We start from the raw sequence: 24822 nt of genomic DNA on the forward strand, positions 1-24822 counted from the left end.
GAGAGTCCATACTCTCTTTGTCACCATAAATAAATCTATCCAAAACGAGTTCAAGTTTTGAGATGAAGATAAAACACCTGCATAGCGAAAGCTCAAAACTAGAATAGTGTACTTCACCAAATAGTTGTGAAAACAAATCCAGTTAGTAACAGCGAATTAGTAGGTCTTGCCGGTAGCCCGACAGAGAGAAAATTGGTTCTGTGTTTACATTGAGTACTGAGTACCTGCTCGACAGATGGCGCTGTTGATGTACACCCCCTACCTGCGTAGCGATCGCTGGCGTATTTTGAACGTAGAGTTTTCTGTCGAGCAACAGAGTTGCAGCTTATATAATCACCGGCTAAGTTTAATATTGAAAAATATATATTTACTCCGGAAGATCAGATGGAGCTGGAAGAGAAGGGGCAGGAACGATGATGAAAACAAGAGCAGAAAAGGCATTAACCGAGTGGAGAGCTGTAAATAGTAGATTGCTATTAGCAAAGTTCAAATTAAAGCAGTGCAATATGAGTATTATAGTTTGCTATGCCCCAACGAATGATTCCCCTGAAGAAAGGAAAGATGAATACTATGAAGAACTGCTGAGGATAATAGACGAGATCCCTGAGAGAGATATGAAAATTGTGATTGGCGACTTCAATGCTAAATTTGGAAGAAATAATCAAGGGATAGAGAATGTGATGGGTGTCGAGGGTCTTAGCGAAGTTGCAAATGAAAATGGAGCACATTTCATAAGTTTCTGTTCAGCAAACAATCTTGTTATTGGAGGTACTCTGTTCCAACATTAAAACATCCACAAGTATACATTGACTTCCCCATGTGGCAATTACAAAAATCAGATATAACATAGCCATTAATAAAGAGAGAAGGAGGACTCTGAAAAATGTAAGAAGCTATAGAGGTGCAGATATTGGTAGTGATCAACAGCTCCTCATTCCAACACCAAAATTAAAACTGAAAGCGCCCAACAAAAGGATAGACAGAATACCTAGGTTTGATACAACTAAGCTTTTAAAGGAAGAGCACAGAGAAACATTTCCAATTGAAAGTAGGAATCGATTTGCAGTCTTAGAGACTTTGAGACGAAGAACAGACAATTAATGAAGAATGGTGTGATATTAAGAACATATATCAGTCAGTTGGTAGTGAAGTTTGGGACAAACAGTCACAAGGAGAAAGCCATGGATATCGAATAATACTTGGGATAATATTAAAAGGAGACAAATACAGAAATTGAATGTTGAAAGTTTTCGAGGAAGTAATGAAAATTACAAGGTAGAGCATGCTAAGTATTCCAGTATTGACAGCGAGGTAAAAAGAAAAGCCAGGAATGACTGGAGACAGTATTTAGACAGTAAAGCAGATGAAGCCTACAAAGCTATGAATTCAGGAAGTGGCTATGGTGTGAGAATTACTTATAGAATTATTAATGAAATCTCGACTGGGGCAAAGAAGAAGAAACATATACCCATCATAAAGAGATACGGCTCTTGTTATAGCAACAGAAGATGAAGAAAGACAACGTAGGATGGAACACTTTAGTGAGGCTATGAATAGGACATATGAAGGGAATAATTTGATTGATATACCTGAAGCTGATGAAGACCTTGATGTGCCCAAGAATGAATTCAGTGTGTTTGAAGTCGAAGCTATCCTCAAAAAACTGGAGATGGAAAGCCCCTGGATACGATGGAATAACTGCCAAGATGATACTGGCCGAAAATGAAGTGACTCCCAGACTACTTACAAGATTATTTTGTAGAATGTGGCATGAAGAGGCAAAACATGATGAATGGGAGTTAGGAGTGTTGGTGAAAATACCAAAAAAGGGAGACCTGACTGATTGCAATAATTACAGAGGCATAACACTTATGTCAGTTATGAAAATATATAGTATGCTTATTCTTAAGAGACTGGAGAGAAAGATTGATGAAAAGCTAAGAGACGAAAAAGCAGGATTTAGAAAAGGTAGAAGTTGCACTGACCAAATTTTCTTTTTGAGACATGTTGTACAGCAATGCGAAGAATATAGAAATCCCCTTTTGATTGTATTTGTGGACTATGAACAAGCCTTTGATAGTGTGCACCGGCCAATTTTGTGGATAATCCTGCGTTATGTAATTCCTCTTAAATATGTAAATTTGATTAAGTCTCTTCATGAGCATAGCAAGTGCAAAGTTAATGTTAATGGAGTCTTATCAAGGGAGTTTCCAGTGAACAGCGGAATACACCAAGGGAATGTGTTGTCATCTATGTTGTATATCCTCCTCATGCACTTTGTAATGTGTAGAACAGTCACAGAAGGTGGAGTAGGATTTGACTGGTTTGGTGATAGGAATTTAGCAGACCTAAAGTATGCTGATAATGCTGTCCTTCTTAGCAGAACACCACAGGATTAGCAATGCTTGCTTACCAGAATGCATGAAATATCACACGAAGTGGGGCTCAAGATAAATAGAAGAAAGACAGAGATGATGAGAACAGAGTATGCAATGGAAGATGAAATATAATTGGAAGGAGAAAGGATTAATGAGGTAGAATCATTTAAGTATTTAGGAACAATGATCTCCAATACAGGATCTTTAGGATTAGAGTTTACTGAAAGATTGAAAAAAGCAAATCAGGCAATGGCTAGGTTATGTAAAATTTGAAAATCAAAACGCCTAAAATTTCATATAAAAATCAGACTATATATCAGTTTAGTGAGATCGGTGTTACTGTATGGACATGAGTCATGGTATGACAATGAAACAATCCTCGACAGATTTAGTAGATTTGATAATAAAGCCCTCAGAAGGATATTGGGAGTTAAATGGCAGGACAGGATTAGAAATGAAACTATAAGAGATTACTCAAGTACCATATGTGGATGAGATCATGAGAGGCAGATGGAGATGGTTTGAGCATGCTCTTCACACACACACACATACTCACTCTTAAGTATCTTTTATCCTTCAATCAAGATACTTTTGAACAATAATAAAAAAACATGTGTGATCCTTCAGTTAAGATCTCAAAGTACTAGATATAAAACAGAAAACAAAATCAAATAAGCTATTACAGCCCATACCTTATTCACAGAGAGGGAATGTGACAGCATATTAACACCCTTGCCGGTGAGCCCACAATGGGAAAGGTTCAAGTGACTCAGACCTTTTGCCTGTCGTCCAATTGGATTACTAATATGTACAGCACCTGTAAGGAACGGATGTATTTAGAAATAATATTACCCTAAGGCACCTGCTTTTAAAGACAAGTAAAAAATCCCACATTAAACACATCTTAAAAATAAAAAGAATACAGTATAACAAAATTCATTCTAAATTTCAATATAAACTTGAACAGTAAAATGACAAAATTGACAGAATTCCCTGCACTGGATTTCAACTACATATATACTGTCAACTACATATATACTGTAATATGAAGACATGAAAAAAAAATAAATCACCCAATTCTTTAAATATCAGCACTAAAAAAAATTATTTTAATAGGTATACACTATAAAAACCTTAACGATGTGAAATTCATGTAAATATATAATGAATTTTTTTTTCAAATAAAAAAGTCTAAACCAGCCTTCTTTAAAATCTAATTCCAATTCATCTTAACCCTTTTACCCCCAAAGGACGTACTGGTACGTTTCACAAAAGCCATCCCTTTACCACCATGGACGTACCGGTACGTCCTTGAAAAAAAATGCTCTAAATATTTGTTTTTCATATTTTTTGATAATTTTTTGAGAAAATTCAGGCATTTTCCAATAGAATGAGACCAACCTGACCTCTCTATGACAAAAATTAAGGTTGTTAGAGCAATTTGAAAAAAATATACTGCAAAATGTGCTGGGAAAAAAATAACCCCCTGGGGGTTAAGGGTTGGAAATTTCCAGATACCCCGGGGGTAAAAGGGTTAAATACCACTAAAATCCTTATCAAACAAATCAATCAACATTACTGGGATCATACTATAACCCTACAAACAAGATTTTTCCTAGTAATGTACTTATACAGTGCTAAACACATTAAAGTCAGTAAGATTTCCTTTATCTATAAAAACGTGACATTAATAACATACTTTACATCATCAGCTTTCTCCCAAATACATCTTACAAGATCAATTTGAAGTACTGTACTTCAATCTACATACAACTACTCATAAAAACTTACCATATATGAACAGAAAACAATAATAAAAAACATTGATTTCAATGTTAAACACAAGTTACTTTTCTTTCTTTTTTATAAATATAATGTTATAAAAACCACTAAATTACAGTATATTCCATAGTGAACTTCTACATATTTTCTATTTGAATTAACATTAACATTTCCAAAGACTTAAATAATTACACACTAAACTAAATCATAGATAAAATTTCCTGTGAACTGAACATTTTGTTAGCTATCAACTTAGAGCATCAAAGATTTAAGAAAGCATCTCAGTCGTCAGATAAGGACAGTATTCCTCGTAAAAGCCATACTATACTTCTAACAAAATGTCAGGATTTATCACAAGAGAGAATGGTTCCATTTATCTTAAAAATTATCAAGTTAATGCTATAAAACTAGAAGGGGATCTGGTTTAAAGCCAGTGGCTCATATTGTAAAATGATTAGACTGCCTCGATTGTGTTGATTGGCGAGATTTGGGATTTGTTTACATTATCATCATTGTCAATTAATATCATTACAATTGTATTGTCATTATTAATATTAATAATCATTATCTAACCAGACCACTGAGTAAAATAACTCTGCTATCATATAGCAGGCTCAAAGATATGTTCTTAGATTCAAAAGTTCAAAATATATAAATCTATACATTATTAACCTAATAATTCAATGAAAACACTAATGGAAATTAATGTGTATAAAGGTGTTAAAATGGATCTCAACACATCCTTCTTTGACCATCCAATCAAAATTTTGTAATTTATTTACTGATTAACAGCTTAGTTAAAAAAAAAAAACTTCATTTTTCATGACAGTTTGAAGCTGCCATACACTACACCCGATGTTTGCGCCATTTTGTAAGACATGAATGATTAACTGATACCCCAAATTAGTGTAGCATAAATATCCTATAAGGATATAATTATTTCCTCCACCGTCTGTTTCAGTTATAGGAACTAGCACGGATCAAATATCTATCCTCAAATCTATTTGAAAATCCCATAAGAATATGATCACTTATTTGGTATTCTTTTAATTAAATCTGCATAACGCATCAAGAAACAAAACTTTTCAAAATTCAATCCTCATAGTTTCATCAATTCTCATTTACATTGGCATATCTCTTCACAGAGTTAAATGTGAAATGAGTTCTCTCCATTCTCTTCTATTCTGTGCTTTTCCTGACAGAACTTCCATCGGGCATTGGTTTTAATGCCTTTCTTAATGTCTAAGACATCAAATGATAGTTAACCAGCAAGCAAAGACTAATATAGGTTAAAATATAACATTTCTGCTAATATGAAGAGTAGATAAAAATTATATCACCTCTGGCTAACATAAAGTGTTGTTAAAGATTAAGACAGCTAACATTAAAGTATAGTTGAAAAAAAAAAAATTCTGGATTATATAAGTTAACAATTATAAAAACTCTGGCTAACATAAATATAAGTAAATGTAATCAAATGTACAATAAAAAATCAATGCTCACCAAAGTATAATAAGTGTAATAAAATTCATTACCCCATAAATTACTCATTGAATAAATTTGTTCTGGAAATCTCTCAATGAATTATTCAACAATCTGTCATAAAATAACCTTACAAAATCTATATTACAGGCTGATATAAAGCATAATGCATAAATAAATTATGAATTTCCTCATATCTAAGCTCTGGTAAAAGAAATGGGACTAAAACAATTGAAAAGATTGGCAATCATGATCAAGCAATTCACACCCATACTTAATACTCCAAACCGACATCAAATTAAAGCTTTAAATTACTCTTAAGGGGACAGTCCACTATGGCCTGCATCTCTTTTATAAACATTCAAAATAAACAATTTCTATATATATTTTAGACATATATAATACCTTCATCATACAAAAATTTCAAGTCATTTGATCCAAAACTTTTTGATTTATCAGAAAAAATCATGATTTTCAAAATAAAATTTAGGTACATTTCTCTCCACTAATATGACACCAATTGTATTGAAAATCATACCATCAAAACTTCTTTATAAATAGAATAATTCAGTGCGACAGATTTCCGATTTTCCGTTTTCTTTTTTTTTTCTTTTAAGGAATTTTTCCTTAATATTCTTCGTCTAGATGTAAAATAATCATGAAAAAAAAAGAGAAAAAGGAAATCAAAATTCTGTTACACAAAATTGTGGGATTTTTATTCCACTTTTCAATGATATCTTCCTCTCTAAAATCAAACAATAAATGAGAAAAATGTACATAAGTGTGAAGAAGTATGTTTTTGAGTTATGAGCCCCCAATGATTTGCTATAAATATTTGCTGTTTTTCTCAAAAAAATCAAGACAACATTATTATGATAATCTTACTTTGTACTTTTATTGTTTATTCCTACATGAAGGCTCCCTAAACGAGGTACTTAAACCCATTGTTAGGCAACATTGGCCTTGCTATAAAGTTCACGAGGACGTTGTGAAAACACAATGTACATACGAACTGCAAGTAAACAAACACACATGCAGCGTAACTTCTATACGTCTTTGGAAACTCTAGCTGTTCTTCTAGTAGATTGTAGTTTGCATTCGCCTACCCTCTACTAATGCCTTCCATCTATGCCAGACGTACGAGAATGTGAAACATAAGTGGAAACAAATGCTGTATATGTGCAAAAATAAACACGCAAAGAAGATTCTTTCGAACTCAAGTCATGCAGACGACGCAGTAAAGATGACGTCATCATTTAAAGACCGCTTTATCTTCATTATTTGTAAAAATAATAGGCTGAAACTTCTGGAAAGCATGTACAATATGTTTCTGCATATATGGAAACAATAAAACAATTTTCGATTTTTTAAAGTTATGTCAAACGCCATAACGGGCGGTCCCCTTAAGAGTTGATTCTAACCTACCTATAAATTACAAAGCAATTCAGTGGAATTTAACTTACCAAAAGACAATACTGTATTCTTAAATATCAAATCAAAATTATGTTCTATAGATTTCATCTCATAAAAATGGAATTTACAACAATAAAATTTTTTATTCTTTGAAATTCCCCTGACATTCATATTACTTCTCACTGGAAGCTCAATTTTATTAATATTTATCACTAAAAACATAAAAATGTCCCCATTGCCTTTTGTAGTGTAATGAAACACTCTAAGCAGTTAATGGCAATACATTAACCAATGGTTTGGGCAACCCATGGTGTCTTTGCCTTCAGTCTTTGTGTTGCCTTCTGCTTGTCAACAGCCCCCAACTTCAAATTTCTCCTACAGTATTTATATCTTTAGTGCATCTAAATATGTCTTCTGGACTTGTTAGTAACTACTGAGTACATTATTCAAGAGAATTGTTTATACGCAATCCCGAACTGCAATCTCTTTGTGTTTTGTGTCGAGGGTCAGTATTAAGACTTGAATAACCATTGTGAGGAGTGTGAAAGTCAACCAAATTAAGAGTTCAAAATGCAAAAACCTTGCTTTTAATTTCAGGAAAAATCCAGAGAAGACTGAGGTAGTTGATGATTGTGGGGATGATGGCGATAATGGTGCATCAGCACCGACCTCTAATACAGCACTTTATGAATCAAATTTTGATAGGGATAACCTTCAATAGCTCTCAACTTCCTTAGCTTCTTTTGTGAAATTCACATAAACATTCTATCATATACCTGTTTCATAGGTCTAAATAATTTTTTAAAGAAGTTATTTAAGCAAAGCATTAAATCATATTTATGTTCAAAAGAAAACGTCCTCAAGAATTAAGTTGAATTACACCAACCAGGCAATTCCTTCGAAACATGTCCCTTTACTACAAAATTAGTTATTCCATTAGAATCTCCAATAAAGTTTTAAAATCTTGCATTTCTGTTACTTCTTAGCCAAACTAAATGTTATATCACGGAGATATTTCTATAAGCAACATGAAAAATAATGTAACTAAACTCTCTATTACTGTACATAACCTTAATACAGTACAGGTATTATACAAACCAAGACTTGGGTAATTATCATTGAAACCTTTAGTTACTGTTCATCATGTTTTCTATGGATATCCAGTATGTCAAAAATATCATTTCCATCCAACAAATGACATCAACTGCATTTCAAAACATGCAAAACTTTCTAATGTGAAATTAAATTGGAATAACAATTCAATATAGACTCGAATGTTTTTTATCAATTCACTTAATGTTGAATGCTATATCCTAAAAAATCAATTAATTATCAACATTGTTAGTAAAATAAAATAGCATATACTGTACAATTCTGTTAGGATATATAAAATGACTTAAAAATTAAAGTTAATAGAGATGCAGGTACTTCACATCTAAGTAATGTGAATAGGTTATAGTGTACTGTATATACAATATTAATATTATATGCTAAGTAAGTCCTCTACTTTGTGTGCTTTAGAATTAGTTAGATTCCTTACTAATGACTGTACACACCAGTTTAATCACTTACGGTATGCATAAGAGAGTTGATTTTTCTGCTGCCATATAATCTAAATTGTTGGAACATCTATCATACTAACACTTACAACAGTAGTAAAAGGTGACTTTTCATTAATTCTTGAATTAACAATTAAATATATAAAAAATAAAATTCTCTGCCAGTTTGGGATACCAAGCAAGCTAGATTATAGTGGTATCAATAATTAAAATCAATCAATCAGAAGTCAAGAATAATTTTATCTGCCCGATTGACACAAGCATGAGATTACCAAGACAAGAAGGGAATAGTAAAAACCATAATACCATACTACAAATGTCCAAAAAAATTTTCAGTATAGTATAGATTATTTCTACGAATCTCCCTTAATGTTCACAAAGCTTCTCTCTGGAAGCTGTTGTATCTACATTTACCCTTAAGACTCAAAACTTTCCGGATTCTTTTACCTTTCAATAAACTTATGCCTCTAGTAAAGTAATAACGAAATCTAGAAGTGAATAGCAACCATTGAGAGTTGTCAAGTCATAGGTCCTTTGTCTTTTCAATCTCAAGTTGACTGTTGACTCTATGGTTTTTTAGTGCCTTCAAAGATGTCTTCTGGATATGACAACAACTATTGCATCCATTGTTCAAGGGTTTTATTTCTGGGCAACCATGATTCGCATTCTTTGTGTCTCGTGTTGAAGGCAGTATTGCAATTCAAATAAGATGTGAAGAGTGCAGAGGCCTTATTATGGTTGTGCAGCAATTATGCTTCTATGGTTACAGACATAATAAGCACTCGGCGCAAAAGGAAACATGCTTCCAATTCAAAGGGATATTCAAAGAAGACTAAGATAGTTGATTATAGTGGTGAAGATGATGATAAAAACCACTAGTACTGAATTCCAATACAGCCCTTGAAGAATCAGTTTTGATGGTAATAAGTTTCAAAATCTCTTAACCCTTTTACCCCCAGGCTCTTTGGAAATTTCCAACCCTTAACCCCCAAGGGGTTATTTTTTCCCCAGCACATTTTGCAGTATATATTTTTTAAATTGCTCTAATAGCCTTAATTTTTGTCATAGAGAGGTCAGGTTGGTCTCATTCTTTTGGAAAATGCCTGAATTTTCTCAAAAAAATTATTAAAATAATGAAAAAAAATAAAATTTTTATAGCATTTTTATGCAAGGACGTACCGGTACGTCCATGGGGGTAAAGGGATGAGTTTTGTGAAACGTACCAGTACGTCCTTTGGGGGTAAAAGGTTTAACACTTTTAGCTTCTTTTATAGAATCTCTGAAAGTCAGTTAGGCTTTAATTATCCAGTAGGCAGCAATTCCGAGTAACCTTCTTTACAAACCCTAATCTGACTTCTTACATAAAGTCCGGTGATTCAAGCACTTCATTTAGTAAGGGTTCTGATGGAAAAAACCACATTACAGATTCAAAACCTTACAGAGCCTAAAATCTTTCAATAACCTTCATCCTTTCTGCTGGAAAATATCCCATAAGTTAGACAATGTAAGGTCCGATTATGTTTATTCTTCCAAGACTTCAGAGATGCATAATCCAAGACAATTTATACAACAAAATTCTCCCATTTCATTTTAATTGACGCAAGAAATTATCCCAAAGGTAAAAAAGTGGTGGTAATTTTAGTTCTCATTTAGTGTTGAAAACTTCTATACCACAAAGATTTTATGAATTATATGCCTATTTTTCAAGGTCATATTTACAAATCAACTACCAAAATCCTGTTCTATATTTATATTTAATTTCCAGTCTCAAGCTCGCCGTTGATAATACAAAATCCTTAAATATAAGGTTTGCAAGCTGATTCATTAAAGAAATGTTGCTTGTGGGTAATAAAGTAAAGTATTCTTTAAATACTCTCCTTTACTGATTCGACAGAATGAGTTATTGCTAGTCTTTTAGAATGTGTAGGCAATGGGGATTTGAATTTCATCTTGGTTTATCTGACTTATCTAGTTAAAAATGATTCTGATGGGATTTACAAAGCTGTAGCAGCCTTTATGCTTTGTGATTAATAGAAGTGAACTGGTATACTAGTAATTCAATGGCCGAGACATTCTCTGAGATGCAGAAACATGATTGTTTACAGAATTTTTCTTTCAAAAGGTTTTTGACAGCAGATCAATGGTGTACCAAGTCAATTTTTGCTAAACCTTATCTTAAAGATTCCTGTTTTGTTTACCAACTTTACTAAGTTTTATGCCCTATAGTGGCTGCTGGTGATGTGGCCTAATATTATTTTTGGGTTAGTTAATTTATAATTTTCTTAAAAAGAATTCTACTTTAGTTACATGGTGTTGGGGATATATAAATATACGAAGCTTCGATGAACAAATTTTCGAAGATATGAATAAAATAATTTTGTCCCATGCTTTGATTTACATACAAAAAATTCACTTGTAGCTTCAAAATGTACTAAATTGGAAAATGAAAAATGGTGTTATGTTATATATAACACAATCTAATAGAAGACTATTAAATTCCCGATAATACATTAAGTGTAAGATGGTGTATACACTTTATTGCACAAAAACTACCTAACAAATTGTTTGAAAATTTGTAATTTCCTAAGCTGTATAATCAGGCACCACAAATCTGAACACTATAAATTATCACGCATCAACAACGTGGATTAAACTATGATAAAAAATATACCATTAAACTCTATAGTAAATAAAATAAGAAACAAAAGTATTTTAAATAAAATCTTTACCATAGTATGCATGATAAAATGATAGTTTAAGCATTAATTGTTTCTTTGGGGGGAAATGAAAAAAAGGCTTTGTTATTCAGTCTTAATCAGCTGATCTAGAAAGCATAGAAAGTACTGTTGTGTCCTTAATCTTAAAAAAGAAAAAAATAGAAAAGACGAGTTATTCTGTTTTTCTTTCTTAATTCGATACAGTACTAAAACTATATGTGAATATTACAAGCATTATTATTGGGTACAGTTAAATGAAACATCAGTATTATCAAAATGTTGATTATAACAAAAAACCATTGTTCGTTAAGTAGGTTGTTTAAAATTACCTCACCTTGTGGAACACTCACTCTTAAACAAATGAATGAACAGCTGCGTTACTGTATTCAATATAAACAAGATTCTAATAAAACTGATGTTTCACTTAACTGTATCCAATAATAATGCATGTAATATCCCCATATTAGTATGGGATTAAGAAGTAAAAAAGAAAATTTTAATATTTTCCCTTATTTTCGTTTATAAGTTTCTGAACACAAACTTCTATGGTTTCTGGATCAACTGATCAAGGTAAAATTCTGCAAGATCTTTTTAATTTCCTAATAGAAACAATTACAGTAATATCTCAACATACGAGTGTCCCAACATACGAGAAAGTTGAGATACGAGGAAAGTTTTGAGCAAATTTCTGCCCCGAGATACGAAAAAATTTGAGATACAAGGATACGAGACTGTTCCCTATGCAGCCGCTAGATGGCCGAGTGTGCAAGAGGCTGCTCACGAGGACAGCATCACTCGCTCTTTCCCGTCGGATCTCTGACGCATAAAGTTATCTCCGAGCATCGGCCGTTGTGTTTGCATTTTTTACGTGTTTTTTGTGTTAATCAGTACAGAATTAACTGAATAAGCAATGTGTCCAAAGCAAGCGAGTGCAAACAAGGGTAGTGAAAAGAAAAAGCGTATGATGACAATTGAGATAGAACATGAAATAAATGAAAAACATGAGAAAGGTGTTCGAGTGACTGCGCCAGCTAGCCAATATGAGAGGAGTACATCAACAATATCATATATGTACCATCCTTAAGCAGAAGGATGCTATAAAGAGCACCAAGCCTTCCAAAGTACTAACCATCCTTTCCAAGCTGCGCAGTGATATCCATGATGAGAGAGAGAGGCTTCGTTTAATATGGATAAAGGAGAAACAGTTGGTGGAAGATAGGGTGACCGAGACAATCATCTGTGAAAAGGCCAGGGAATCTACGATGACTTGTAAGGAAAAAAAGCAGATGAGAGAGGGGAAACTTCGGTGCCAGAGGAAACCTTCAAAGCCAGTCGTGTCTGGTTGGATAATTTCAAAAATCGGACTGGGATACACTCGGTTGTGAGGCATGCGGAAGCAGCAAGTTCTGCGGCGGACTACATCAAAACCTTTGCTCAGTTATCACAGAACAAGGATACATCTCCCAACAAGTGTTCAACTGCGATGAAACTGGCCTTTTCTGGAAGAAAATGCCCAGGACATTCATCACGACAGAGGAGAAGAGACTACCGGGCCATAAACCCATCAAGGACCGGTTAACTCTAGAAATGTGTGCCAATGCCAGCGGTAACTGTAAGGTCAAGCCACTGCAGGTGTATCACTAAAAAAAAAACCCACGTGTTTTCAAGAGCCAAAGGATCTTGAAAAAAAAAACTGCAAGTTATGTGGCGCGCTAATGCCAAGGCTTGGGTTAAGCGGCATTTCTTAACAGAATGGGTTAATCTGTGCTTTGTTCCGGCAGTCAAAAAGTATTTGGCCGAGAAAAGCCTGACAACGAAATGTCTCCTGGTCCTCGACAATGCCCCTGGTCACCCTCCTGGTCTCGAAGAGGACATTCTTGATGAGTACAGGTTCATCAAGGTCCTTTATCTCCCGCCCAACACCACGCCATGCCTCCAGCCCATGGACCAACATGTTATTTCCAACTTTAAAAAACCATACACGAAGCATTTTTTCAAGAAAAGCTTCGATGTCACGGACAACACCAATCTCACCCTTCGAGAATTTTAGTAGGAGGAACATCTCAATATCGTCCATTGCTTAAAAATGATTGACGAAGAACTCTTAATTCAGCACGGAAGAAATTGTGGCCAGCTTCTGTCGCTGAAAGGGACTTTGAAGGATTCGATATGCCAGACTCTGATGAACCTGAACCTATTGTGGGGGATGAAATCTTGTCTCTTGGAAAGTCCATGGGGCTGTAGGTAGATAAGGCAGACGTGAACAACCTTGTCGAGGAAGATCAAGAAGAGCTCACGACACAGGAATTGATCGCGCTCCAGGAGATGCAACATTCGGAAGTGTTGCAGGAGCTCAGTAGCAAGGAGGAGGTGGAAGAGGAGGACCGCCTCTCTACGAAGGAAATTAGAGACATGTCAGCGAAGTGGCAGGAGTTTTCTGATTTTATGGAAAAGAGGCACCCGGACAAGTTGGTGTGTGGTCGTGCGTTAGCCTTTTGTGACGATACTTGCGTACACCATTTTCGTAACATTTTGAAGTCGAGATAAAAGCAAACACCCCTAGAAAGGTTCCTTTTAAAAAGGCTGGCAAAAAGTGAAGGTGAAAGCGAGTCAAAAAGCGAGGCATAAAGAGCCAAGCCGGAAGAAGAAAAGTAATAAAAATGAAAATGAAAAGTTTAAAGTAACATAAGATTAACATTTATTTTTAAGTGTGTATACAGTAAGCTAATTTCATTCTAAGTTAAATTTAAAGTTTAAGTTATGTTACGTAGTGTTACAAAAGTGTAGTGTTACAAAAGTGTAGCGTACCGAACGTGTTGCCGTCAAGTCTCCCTCCTCCCCTTTCTCTCTCCCTCCTCCTCCGCACACACCACCGTTAGCCGCTACCGTCTGTCTCGAAGGTAAGAACTCCACAATAATGTCACATTTTATTGCAGATCATAACCAGTACATAGGTATTTGGTATTTTGTAAGCATAGGTTGTGAATTAGAACAATTAAAAACATGTTTTTCCACTGTAATATAATGTTTTTAGGTGTTTTTTTCAGAGGGTGGGAATGGATTAATTTTCATTTTAGTATTTTATATGGGAAAAAAAGATCCGAGATACGAGCGAACTGACATACGAGCTCGGGTCCCGGAACACATTAAGCTCGTATCTCAAGGTATTACTGTAATGCTTGAACTATCATTTTTTCATACTATGGTGAATAGTTTTATTTGAAAAACTCTATTTTATTTACTATTGTGTTTCATGGCATATTAAAGTTGAATTTTTAACTTGCCAGTGTGAAAAACTGACCATGCTTGCATTTCCTCTTTTTTTCTACAATTATTCGCTGTGCGTTAAGATTGTAATTATTCAATTTTGTGAAGTTACGTATCATTTGGATCGTTAATTTGTGACTTTAAGAGTTATTAAAGAACTCGTGGCTTGACAAGCCTGAGTGGTTGGCTTTAACTGGTAGACTCTCATTACTTTACTATATGACCATTAAAATTAAAGAAAACCGGAAATGTCATTAAAACTAAGATTCCAGAGAGAAGCAATAAGAATAACAGGTGAGTAAGCAATAATATATTTTAAAAATTTCTTATTCATACATGATCTGGTCAAGTCAATGACACCATACTGTGAATAATATCATGCTTTCTTTTGAATAAAAAAATAAAAGAAATAATGCCTCACTGACAAATGTAGAAAAGGACTAAATGTACTCATCAAATTTCCCAAGAAAACTACTCACAATGACAAAGTATAAAGTAGATTATTATTATGTAAAGAATTCCCCACAAGTTATGAAATACATACTAATATACAAAGATGACCTCTATAAGACACCCTTGACACCTCAATATGTCAATATACAGTATATAAAGGTCCAATCTCGATGCTTATTCAACTCTCCAATGATAAAAATCATTAAGACAAGTGTAAACCTAAACTGGATAATAATATCAATGACCTTATAAAAGCTTATATACTCATCTAAATGCAAATGAAGTATTATGATTCCTGGCTAAATTCACATCCTAAAACCTCTGCATAGAAATTTACTTATTATTTGACATGTTACCTACAAAAATATTTAATGCAAAAGTTGCCAGTATAATCTTCATTTTCATAACAATCATCGAGATTGGACAGGATCATTAGCATCCCAAAAAATCATATAAGAGCAAAAGGTAGCAGCAGTCACCCCTAGATATCATATAGACCCAGCATACGGTATTTAGCAGAAGCCAAAGGTGTCATCTTTAAGGATGGCCCATCAGGGATTTTCAGCAGTTTCATTTCCCTTCAGAAATCCACAGCACATAAAGCACCAGAGCAACCAGATCACGGGTACCCATGTAAGTCACAACAAGAGGCCAAATGCTAAAGACTGCTTAAGGTGCTGTGGAACAAAAAAGGAACAATTACAACTTGAAAAAGCACTCCAAGACCATCCTGAGAGATGACCCCAATGCTTGTAACATCAACCAAGAATGATAACAAACCCCCAGCTACTGGAGACAGCTTGGCTACCAGACCGCACAGATTGCTTAAACCTGTTGGAAAAAAAGTTGTGAGCAGTCACATCTAGCAAACCCTTTCACCTCTCTCATGACTTGACTGATCAGCCTCTCACAATTTTTCAGCGTTTATACTACTAACCAAAACAGGAAAATAAGTGATACTCTTTCATGTTTACAGATGCTGTTTATAAATCGAATTGGCCTAGTTTTACAGGCTTTTCCTAAAATGTGAAATATATATGCACAAATCAATCAAACTAAAGTGCTGCACTGATCAGAACACAACAGTGAATCACTGCCAAACTTGATTTTAAAATACTAATCACAACCATACTTGAATATCACTGCACAGGTATTCCAAGATCCAAAATCCACTCAAAAATTATTTTTATGAAACTCTCTGATGTTCATATTTCTTGTATCTCGAAACTGTTTGAATATTGAGCCTACAATAAATAAAAAAATCTCCCATTTACACTTCCTGCAAAATGCCTCCCCTCTGGGAACCATCGCGCCATGCGGAGATTGATGGAAACAAACCAGTCGATGATGCATCATAGTTTCCTTGTCTTTTAATTTTCCTATCGGCTGTTTACAATTCATAGGTCTACATTTAGCCCTACAAATCAAATTTGGTTTTCATGTTACTTAGCTTTTTTCCGAGGGTGTCTTCTGGATTTGCCATGAATAACTGTCTATTGTTCAATATGAGCTAAAAATCACAATGTGATTACAAATTATTCCCAACTTTGTCAAACATTCCAGAAATAGTATTCTGTTGTTTAATTTCTATGTATGGATGATGGTTCTTCACTTACATTCTAATTTTTTTGGAGTTATATCAATTGTTAGCTGACTGATTTGACTGTTCAAATGTTTAAGTCAATTTGAAATAAATTAAAGTTTAGTGTAAAACTTTAGTATTTCACATTTAGTTCAAGGGAAATCCAGATAGGTAGTAGGTTGGCCAGGGCACCAGCCACCCGTTGAGATACTACCGCCAGAGAGTTATGGGGTCTTTTGACTGGCCAGACAGTACTACATTGGATCCTCCTCTCTGGTTACGGTTCATTTTCCCTTTGCCTACATACACACTGAATAGTCTGGCATATTCTTTACATATTCTCCTCTATCCTCATACACCTGACAACACAGATTGCCAAACAATTCTTCATCACCCAAGGGGTTACTGCACTGTAATTGTTCAGTGCCACTTTCCTCTTGGTAAGGGTAGAAGAGACTCTTTAGCTATGGTAAGCAGCTCTTCTAGGAGAAGGACACTCCAAAATCAAACCACTGTTCTCTAGTCTTGGGTAGTGCCATAGCCTCTGTACCATGGCCTTTCACTGTCTTGGGTTAGAGTTCTCTTGCTTGAGGGTACACTCGAGCACACTCTCCTATCTTATTTCTCTTCCTCTTGTTTTGTTAAAGTTTTTATAGTTTATATAGGAGATATTTATTGTTGTTACTCTTCTTAGAATATTTTATTTTCCTTTTTTCCTTTCCGCACTGAGCTATTTTCCCTGTTGGAGCCCCTGGGCTTATAGCATACTGCTTTTCCAACTAGGGTTGTAGCTTAGTAAGTAATAATAATAATAATAATAGAAGTTAGTGTGAAAGTTAAGCTTGAGAAGAGTGAGTTGCGAGGTTTTCTTGGTTTGGTCGAGTTTGGTCGCAAGTTTGCGAGAGATTTTTCAGGTATAGAAAATGCTTTTGATGAAATGGATGAATTACTGATAAATAAGCGTGATTTTAAGATTAGATGACGTGGTAGATCGGATATGGCATGAAAGGAGTATAGATATGAACCTAAAATTTTTTTTACTAATGATCGTGGTATGGAAGATGTTAAATGAAAGAGTATGTCAAGGTCCAGTTACTATAAGCATGGGTCATATTCCCGACACTGACTGGATATTGAAGAAAATCATTCGTGAGGAAGTGTTTGGCAGAGCAAAAATCCTTCACACACACACACACACACACACACGAGAGAGAGAGAGAGAGAGAGAGAGAGAGAGAGAGAGAGAGAGAGAGAGAGAGAGAGGGGGGGGTAGACGGGGGTAGTTAGTGTAATGATGGTTTGTAGCGAGAAAGACTTGAAATAATAGGTTGTTTGCATATTTTTGTTAGCTAGGTGATGACGATCGTGTATGTTCTGGACGAATGATTTTTTGATACTTACAGCGGAATTAGTTTTGTGAAAATGACTTCTGTACAATATTGTTTATAGTTGTCATGTAGTGCTTGTGAATTAGAATCCGGTTATTTATCTTTGATTGGAGTGCAATAGTTTAGTTTCGTGAGTAGTTTTTTTTTATTTTTATCGCAGGCCGTAATTCCTCCTTTGGAAGTCCCTTTTACCTTCCAAGTACAGATAAAGTGTTTTACTCTATTACTACCTGTTTCTGGTTAAGATTGTGGAATGATCTTCCTAATCGGGTAGTTGAATCAGTAGAACTTCAATAGTTCAAAGTTGGAGCAAATGTTTTTATGTTGACCAGGCTGACACGAGTCTTTTTTATAGTTTATATATGACATATCTGTTTTTGACTTTGTTAATAGTTTATATAGGACATATCTGTTTTTGACTTTAATAGTTTATATAGGACATAACTGTTTTGACGCTGTTACTGTTTTATAATGATATAGTGTTAATTTATTCTTATCATTTATTTATTTCCTTATTTCCTTTCCTCACTGGGCTATTTTTCCCTATTGGAGCCCTTGGGCTTATAGCATCTTGCTTTTCCAATTAGGGTTGTAGCTTGGCTAGTAATAATAATAATAATAATAAGACCGAAAACCGTACGCTAACTTCTTACATTTTGCTTTGGGGCTTAGTTTTCTTTCTCTTTCATAATCTGTGCTAAATTTCGTACCTACTTCTATTCCTTGGACCAGTAGGTTCTGAGATAGTTGGGTCACTTGATCATATATTTTATACTATACCTTTGTTATGGCATGAATATTTTAGAACTTCTGTAGAATAGAAAATTTATTTTCAATCTAATTTCACGAAGCTGACGGTTGAGTCATGTTTTGATTGGCAGTGAGCTTGGTCCCATTTAGGCTAGGCCATAGATGCATCAACTTAAGTGCTAGTAATTTTTTTCCAAAAGGGTCCCTTGCCTAAAGAGGCATAAGAGTGACCATCAGTAGTAAGTAAAAGATCATGTTCCCGGTAGGTATATGAAATCTTATTTTGGTAGGATATCCACACGATGTTTTTTAGGCAAGTTCTGAAAATTCTTGTTGTTCCAAGTAATCTGAAGATGTTCACTAAGACAAATCATTTTCAGTTTTCCTGGTTTTATAGACAAATCACTAGATTATTGTCTCGAGTGCAAGACAAGTTTCTCATTCAGTTTATGGTTGTCGAGATCTTTTCTCTTTTATAACAATCTATTGTCTCACCCTGAACATGACTACTGTAGTACATCTTTAGCAGATTGCAAGTGTAAACAAAAGAAAATCTTTAAATACAAGAGCGTAAAAGAAGAAAGAGTTGAATTTTTCTCCTTTACAGTGGTTTTATGAAGAGAAATTTACAATTTCTATCTTATTTTGGATTTTTAGATATGAACAAAACTGCGAGTAGATTACCAATTATTCTGAGAAACTTCTAAGTTTTCTTCACCAGTTACAAGAATAACTTCTGTTCAGATATTTTTACATACTGTGTATTTTAAAAAGCTTAGCATCTCTGCAAGATAAAATGCATTTTTTATTGAGTATCCAGTTATTTGATAATTAGATTAGCAGCATTTTGTTCAAAAAATACTTTTGTAATTTAGTCTTTTTGTTTTAATTAATATTTGCCATATAGATAAATGAAAAACAAAAGATACAATGTACGATGAAAATTGGGAACATATTGAAAGGGTAGAATGTAGAAAAAACTTGCTTTCAGTTTAAGAGAAAGTCCAAAGAGGATTAAAATTCTTGATTATAGATGAAGTTGGAAATGCAAGCAAGCTATTAACAGAACCCTAGTTGTTTACAGACCCACAGCCTTTAACAACTTTAGGATTTTGATAGATATGAACTTCAAAAGCTCTTGATCTCTTTAGGACACTTTTGTACTATTTAATAAGTCCAGTTCATGGTTGGCCCTTAACAGAAATTTTAATCTAACCTTCTCCATATAAAAAAAAGACAAAATTCTCAAGTTTCGACCAGTGGTTCTAGTGTATCATTCTGTAAAGGATCACATGGAATACAATGCTAAAGAGTCAAGATGATCTCTTAGATCCCTACATTGATAGTTTTGTACTTGTAATCTTCTACTGTGCAACCTTTTCCTTTCTGGAAATCAATCAGCTCCTATAGATCTCTGGTTTCCGAGGTAGAAGTCAGAGCTGGTAGTCTGGATCCTAATATCCCTCTAATCCCTGAAGTAGGCATTAATAGGCAACCACTTATTTCCTATATTCAATAGTAGGGCATATCATATGGTTCCAATTATTGAGGGGTTGAATCATGTCTCATATGGCAGGAAGCATCTTTCTCTTATAGGCTCCATAAAAAGCATGGCACAAGTTTTCCCTAATAAGGTTAATGTCGATTCTAGTACATCTACTGTCAAAATGAATCCCTTACCATACACAGGCGCAAAAGTTGCTTTAAAGGTACAGTAGACTGATGGAAAATGCTGTTTTTAAAGAAAGGGAGAATTTTCAAATGTATTTTTTGTACAAGTTGATGGCAGATGATCGTTACATTTGATTTCGTTATATATACTTAATGTATACTTTGTAAGTACAGTAGTGCACTAGTAAACAACATTTTTCTCAAAAAAGGAGGATAAGAGGAAGAGCCCTTCTGTGATAAGATAACTCCTTCCCAATTATCAAAAATAATTTCTGATAGGTATCCAAATAAAGCACTTATGGAAAGTTCTGAATAGTTATCAAAGGCAAACATTTCAAGAAGTCATGCATACATCAATTTAACCCTTTTACCCCCAGGCTATTCGGAAATTTCCAACCCTTAACCCCCAAGGGTTATTTTTTATTCAAGCACATTTTGCAGTATATATTTATCAAATTGCTTTAACAGACTTAATTTTTGTCATAGAGAGGTCAGGTTGGTCTCATTCTCTTGGAAAATGCCTGAATTTTCTCAAAAAATTATCAAAAAAATGAAAAAAAATTGTAAATAGCATTTTTTTGCAGGGACGTACCGGTACATCCATGGGGGTAATGGGATGTGTTTTGTGAAACGTACCAGTACGTCCTTTGGGGGTAAAAGGGTTAAGTAAAAAAAAAAAAATGGCTAATAAAGGTTCTCTTTTAGTACTGAACCCTTCAATAACACAAAGATGCTCTGAGATCTATCTATAACAAATCAATTTCCTAACCTAGGAATTGAACTGGATCTAATTAAATCTCTTGAACCTATAATCAATGACAAGGATTTGAGAAATAATTTATTAGAGAAATGCTGTTTGTGAGTAATAAAATGTGGTGTATTCTTAAAATATTGCACTCTTTTGCAGGAAAGAGAAATTTGCAGTCTATCACTATCTAAATCTTATTTCAAAATTTTTTTCTTTTTACATAAGATTATTTCAGATGGGACTTCTGAGGCTGTTAAAGCTGTTAAAGATTTGACCATTAAACGTAAAAGACAAGTGTGTTCCTCTATGGTCGAGACAATGACTGATACTCAGCAATAGTCCTTTTTTTCGTCCTCTATTTTGAATTCTGTATTAGATACAAAATGACACTTCTCCCTATAAGCCAGTGACTACTACGTCTCTTGAAATTCCCCTTCCTCTTAGTTTTAATATGGTGAGAGGCTTACACGATTCCACTAGCATTCTGTCAAAATGCCAACAGGAGTAGCATACATAGAAGAATACTATGACAGTATCTCTAAACTTCTCCAGGTAGGGAAAGTTTTTTCCTCTTTTATCTGACTTGGGAAAGACTCCAAACAGTTCTGTGGGAAAGTTCAATAGTAAAGGAGGTATAAAAAACACCTTTGACACATATGCATCTCTTGTTCAAGAAATCTCTACCATTTCCAAGATATCCATTAAAATCTACAGAGGTACAGTTTTTCAAGACATCGATTGACAAGCTGCTAGATTATACAGAATGGTTATTTGGATTGGTAAAAACCAAAGAATTTTTCAGTAACAAGGATTAGTTTTAATATTTGTTGAAATTTGGGTTTATTTTAGTAGAAAAATAATTTTTGGAGGTTATAGAGCTTTACGCTGTATATCCTCGAGAAGCTATTTTATCTATTAACTGGGCGTAAACGTATTTTCTTCAGGGATGAGAATGTATTCATGGATTTTTACTTATAAAAAACCTACAGTTGTCAGAATGGATTAGTGTAATCCAAAAAGTAATGTTACATTTTAAAATGGTTCCCTATTTTAGTTTTGAATTTCTTTAAAGATCTCACAAATATAGAAGTTTCAATTTTACCCTTAAACTGGCTGTTAAAATTAGTATCATGTAGAAGTTTTGATAAATGGCATGTTTTCCCTGTAATATAATTTTGAGGATGGAAAGGTGACTTTATCTCCTTACCTTATTCTAAATTTACCGGTAATTAATTTGGGGATAATGTACTGCGATGTATCCAAGGACTTTCCTGTAAAAGGCTAGAACAGGGAATCCAATCCAACAAAATTACCAAAGAAGTAGTCTCCCTGCTCTAAGACTCAATGTGTATAAAGGAAAACATGGGTTCAGGCTCTATTGAACCTCCAATGCAGATAATCACCTGGCAACTGATGTCATGTCTTTATCAAGAACCAAGACTAATACTGGACAGAATGCTACTTGCTCACTGATCTGCATGAAGCCGCAATCTTAATTTCAATTGCTCGACTATCAAACAGTCTTTCCTGAGCTCAATTAATTGAGAATTTCATCTATTGTTGAGTAACAAGAATCAAGTTATGAATTAATTATCTACTATACTTAGTAATAGCATTAGCATAACAGAGGGGTTAATTCACAGTTCACGATTGCTTTTGGTGTTTTGATTTGATATTTTATGTGATCTGTGTGGAGGTTTTCAAGTATATGTATCTTGACTTTTTGAATTTTATGATTTTTAACTTCCCTTTCATATTAATTATTACTTTTACTAAGCTTAGATCCCTTGAAATATCTTTTTCAACTAACATAGACTAAAATATTTTACAGTTGCGGGCATATGACGTCTTTCAGCTCCGGCATTCACATCGGCTTGAGTGTGTTTGAACATAGTAGCTTCATGATTCCAGAGTGGATATTTTCTTTTCCCGTCTACAAAGTTTGTAATGAGGGAGGTACTAGCATATAGTTTACTCTTCTCGTGACTAGATCCTTCTCCTTCCAGTATTTATTGGAAATGGGTATAGGAGGGAGGGGAGGGTTACACAAATTAAGCCTAGCATAAGATATGCAATTCTTTTCCTACTCATCAGCTTTCTCAAGTCACTGGTTTGACTATTATAAAGTTAGGGAAAATAGTATAAGCTAGTTATGGACTCTTTGCTTACCATTTGGTTTGTCAAAGGGGCAATTACCTACCTGATAGTTAGAGAACGGGGTTACTCTTCTGGTTTTTTGGTTTTCAATCAAGTAAGCCCTATCTAAAACTTCTAGTGGGGTTGTTGTCTTCGACTTTTTCCTTCACATTGACCTCGCCCATAACCTTGTCTGCTCAGAAAGGGTTGGTTCGTTCCGAGATTCAGGATGGAAGGAGCGGGGCGAGGGTCATTTCTTGGTGCAGGCATATGTGCTTGCCTAGTTGAAAGCGAAAATCTTGCATGACCAGAGATGGAAGTGGATTATGACCGCCAGAAGAACTGCCCGGTACAGAAGCGAGTTTTGGCTTGTCTTCCTCCACTTCTCGGTTACTGCCTCAATCTCCTCTGTAGGGAACAGAGAACCCTTCAAGGGAGCATTCTGGAGATTCAAAATCTCCTATTGGCTGATCTGCTTTTGGAACTTGGAGGCCATGGCATTACTCCTCTCAAGGACCTAGTTTGCTCACTGGTTGGCTCCTTGATGAGTAAAGAACTTGACTGCTCTGGCTCTCATCAGGACGATGTTCTTGTGTGTCATCCTTTTGTCAGAGCCGGACACGTGTTCTCCGTGTTGGCCAAAAATCAGACTGTGCTTGAAATGGTCAATCCATAAGGTGACCTTCACAATTGTCATTGCAGTGCTCTCCATGCGTGTTGCCTCTGCTGACGAGAAGGCAATAGACAGTGTGGTCAGATAGGCCACAGTGACAATTGGGGTCAGTGCGGCCACTGCAGGATCAAGATGTAAGGAGAAGACTACTGCTTGCAGTAGTACTTCCTGATATGAGAACCCTGGAGAAATTATCCTGGAGGATCTCCCCACCCTTAAAGAGTCATTCCTTGTGAGATCTGCATGTCAACCATGTTCTGCACTTCTGAGGTCAGGATTGACCAGGGAGGCTATAGACGAGGTCTGGTTACCCTTGGTGCACGACAGTTTATTGATGGGAGCTTTCCTCCCATTACGTAGAGAACAGGGGTCATCTCTGAGGCCATTTAACCATACAAATGCAGGTTAAGACCTGCAAAAAAGTACACCTTCCTCCATACCAGGGGCCTTAAAACCAGCGAGTTGAGAAAAGGCACGGTTGAATTTATCAGAATACAGTAGTCATACTCTGATACCATACTCGGCCGGTATTGGGAGGAATCGAAAGAAAGAAAGTCTCTCACTCCTCTTTCCTGAAAGAGGAATGAAGTCAAGAGGGGCTGGTAACTGCGCTCCATCTATGATCCCAGTAGCTCGCGAGTCCTGGGTTTGCTGGAGAGCTCAAGGGTCCTCTGCAATACTGGACCTATTCTTAGGAATGCTCGAGGTCTTTTCTTTCCGCAAGGCATGTGCCTTCAGAGCAAGGGGAGAGGAGGCTAGGGGGTCATCTCTTCTTCGTTGTCCACTCAGTGTGGTCCGACACTGAACGCGATCTGCCACAATC

At 35.1% G+C, this 24822-nt stretch overlaps 1 protein-coding gene across 22 annotated transcripts in view; it reads right to left on the reverse strand.

Annotated features, from left to right (window-relative positions):
• Positions 1-24822, reverse strand: part of LOC137652986 (F-actin-uncapping protein LRRC16A-like) — a 702357-nt gene that overhangs the window by 501254 nt on the left and 176281 nt on the right. For 21 of the 22 annotated variants that reach the window (XM_068386468.1, XM_068386477.1, XM_068386465.1 and 18 more), the window contains exons 9-10: positions 15832-15882; positions 3071-3195 (exon numbers count right to left, since the gene is read on the reverse strand). In XM_068386468.1, the coding sequence (XP_068242569.1) occupies positions 3071-3195; positions 15832-15882 (176 nt within the window). The remainder of the gene's footprint in view (positions 1-3070; positions 3196-15831; positions 15883-24822) is intronic. The other variant, XM_068386421.1, reaches the window with a different exon arrangement.

The sequence above is a fragment of the Palaemon carinicauda genome, chromosome 1 (genome assembly GCF_036898095.1).
Source record: "Palaemon carinicauda isolate YSFRI2023 chromosome 1, ASM3689809v2, whole genome shotgun sequence".
In the NCBI taxonomy this organism is placed as follows: domain Eukaryota; kingdom Metazoa; phylum Arthropoda; class Malacostraca; order Decapoda; family Palaemonidae; genus Palaemon; species Palaemon carinicauda.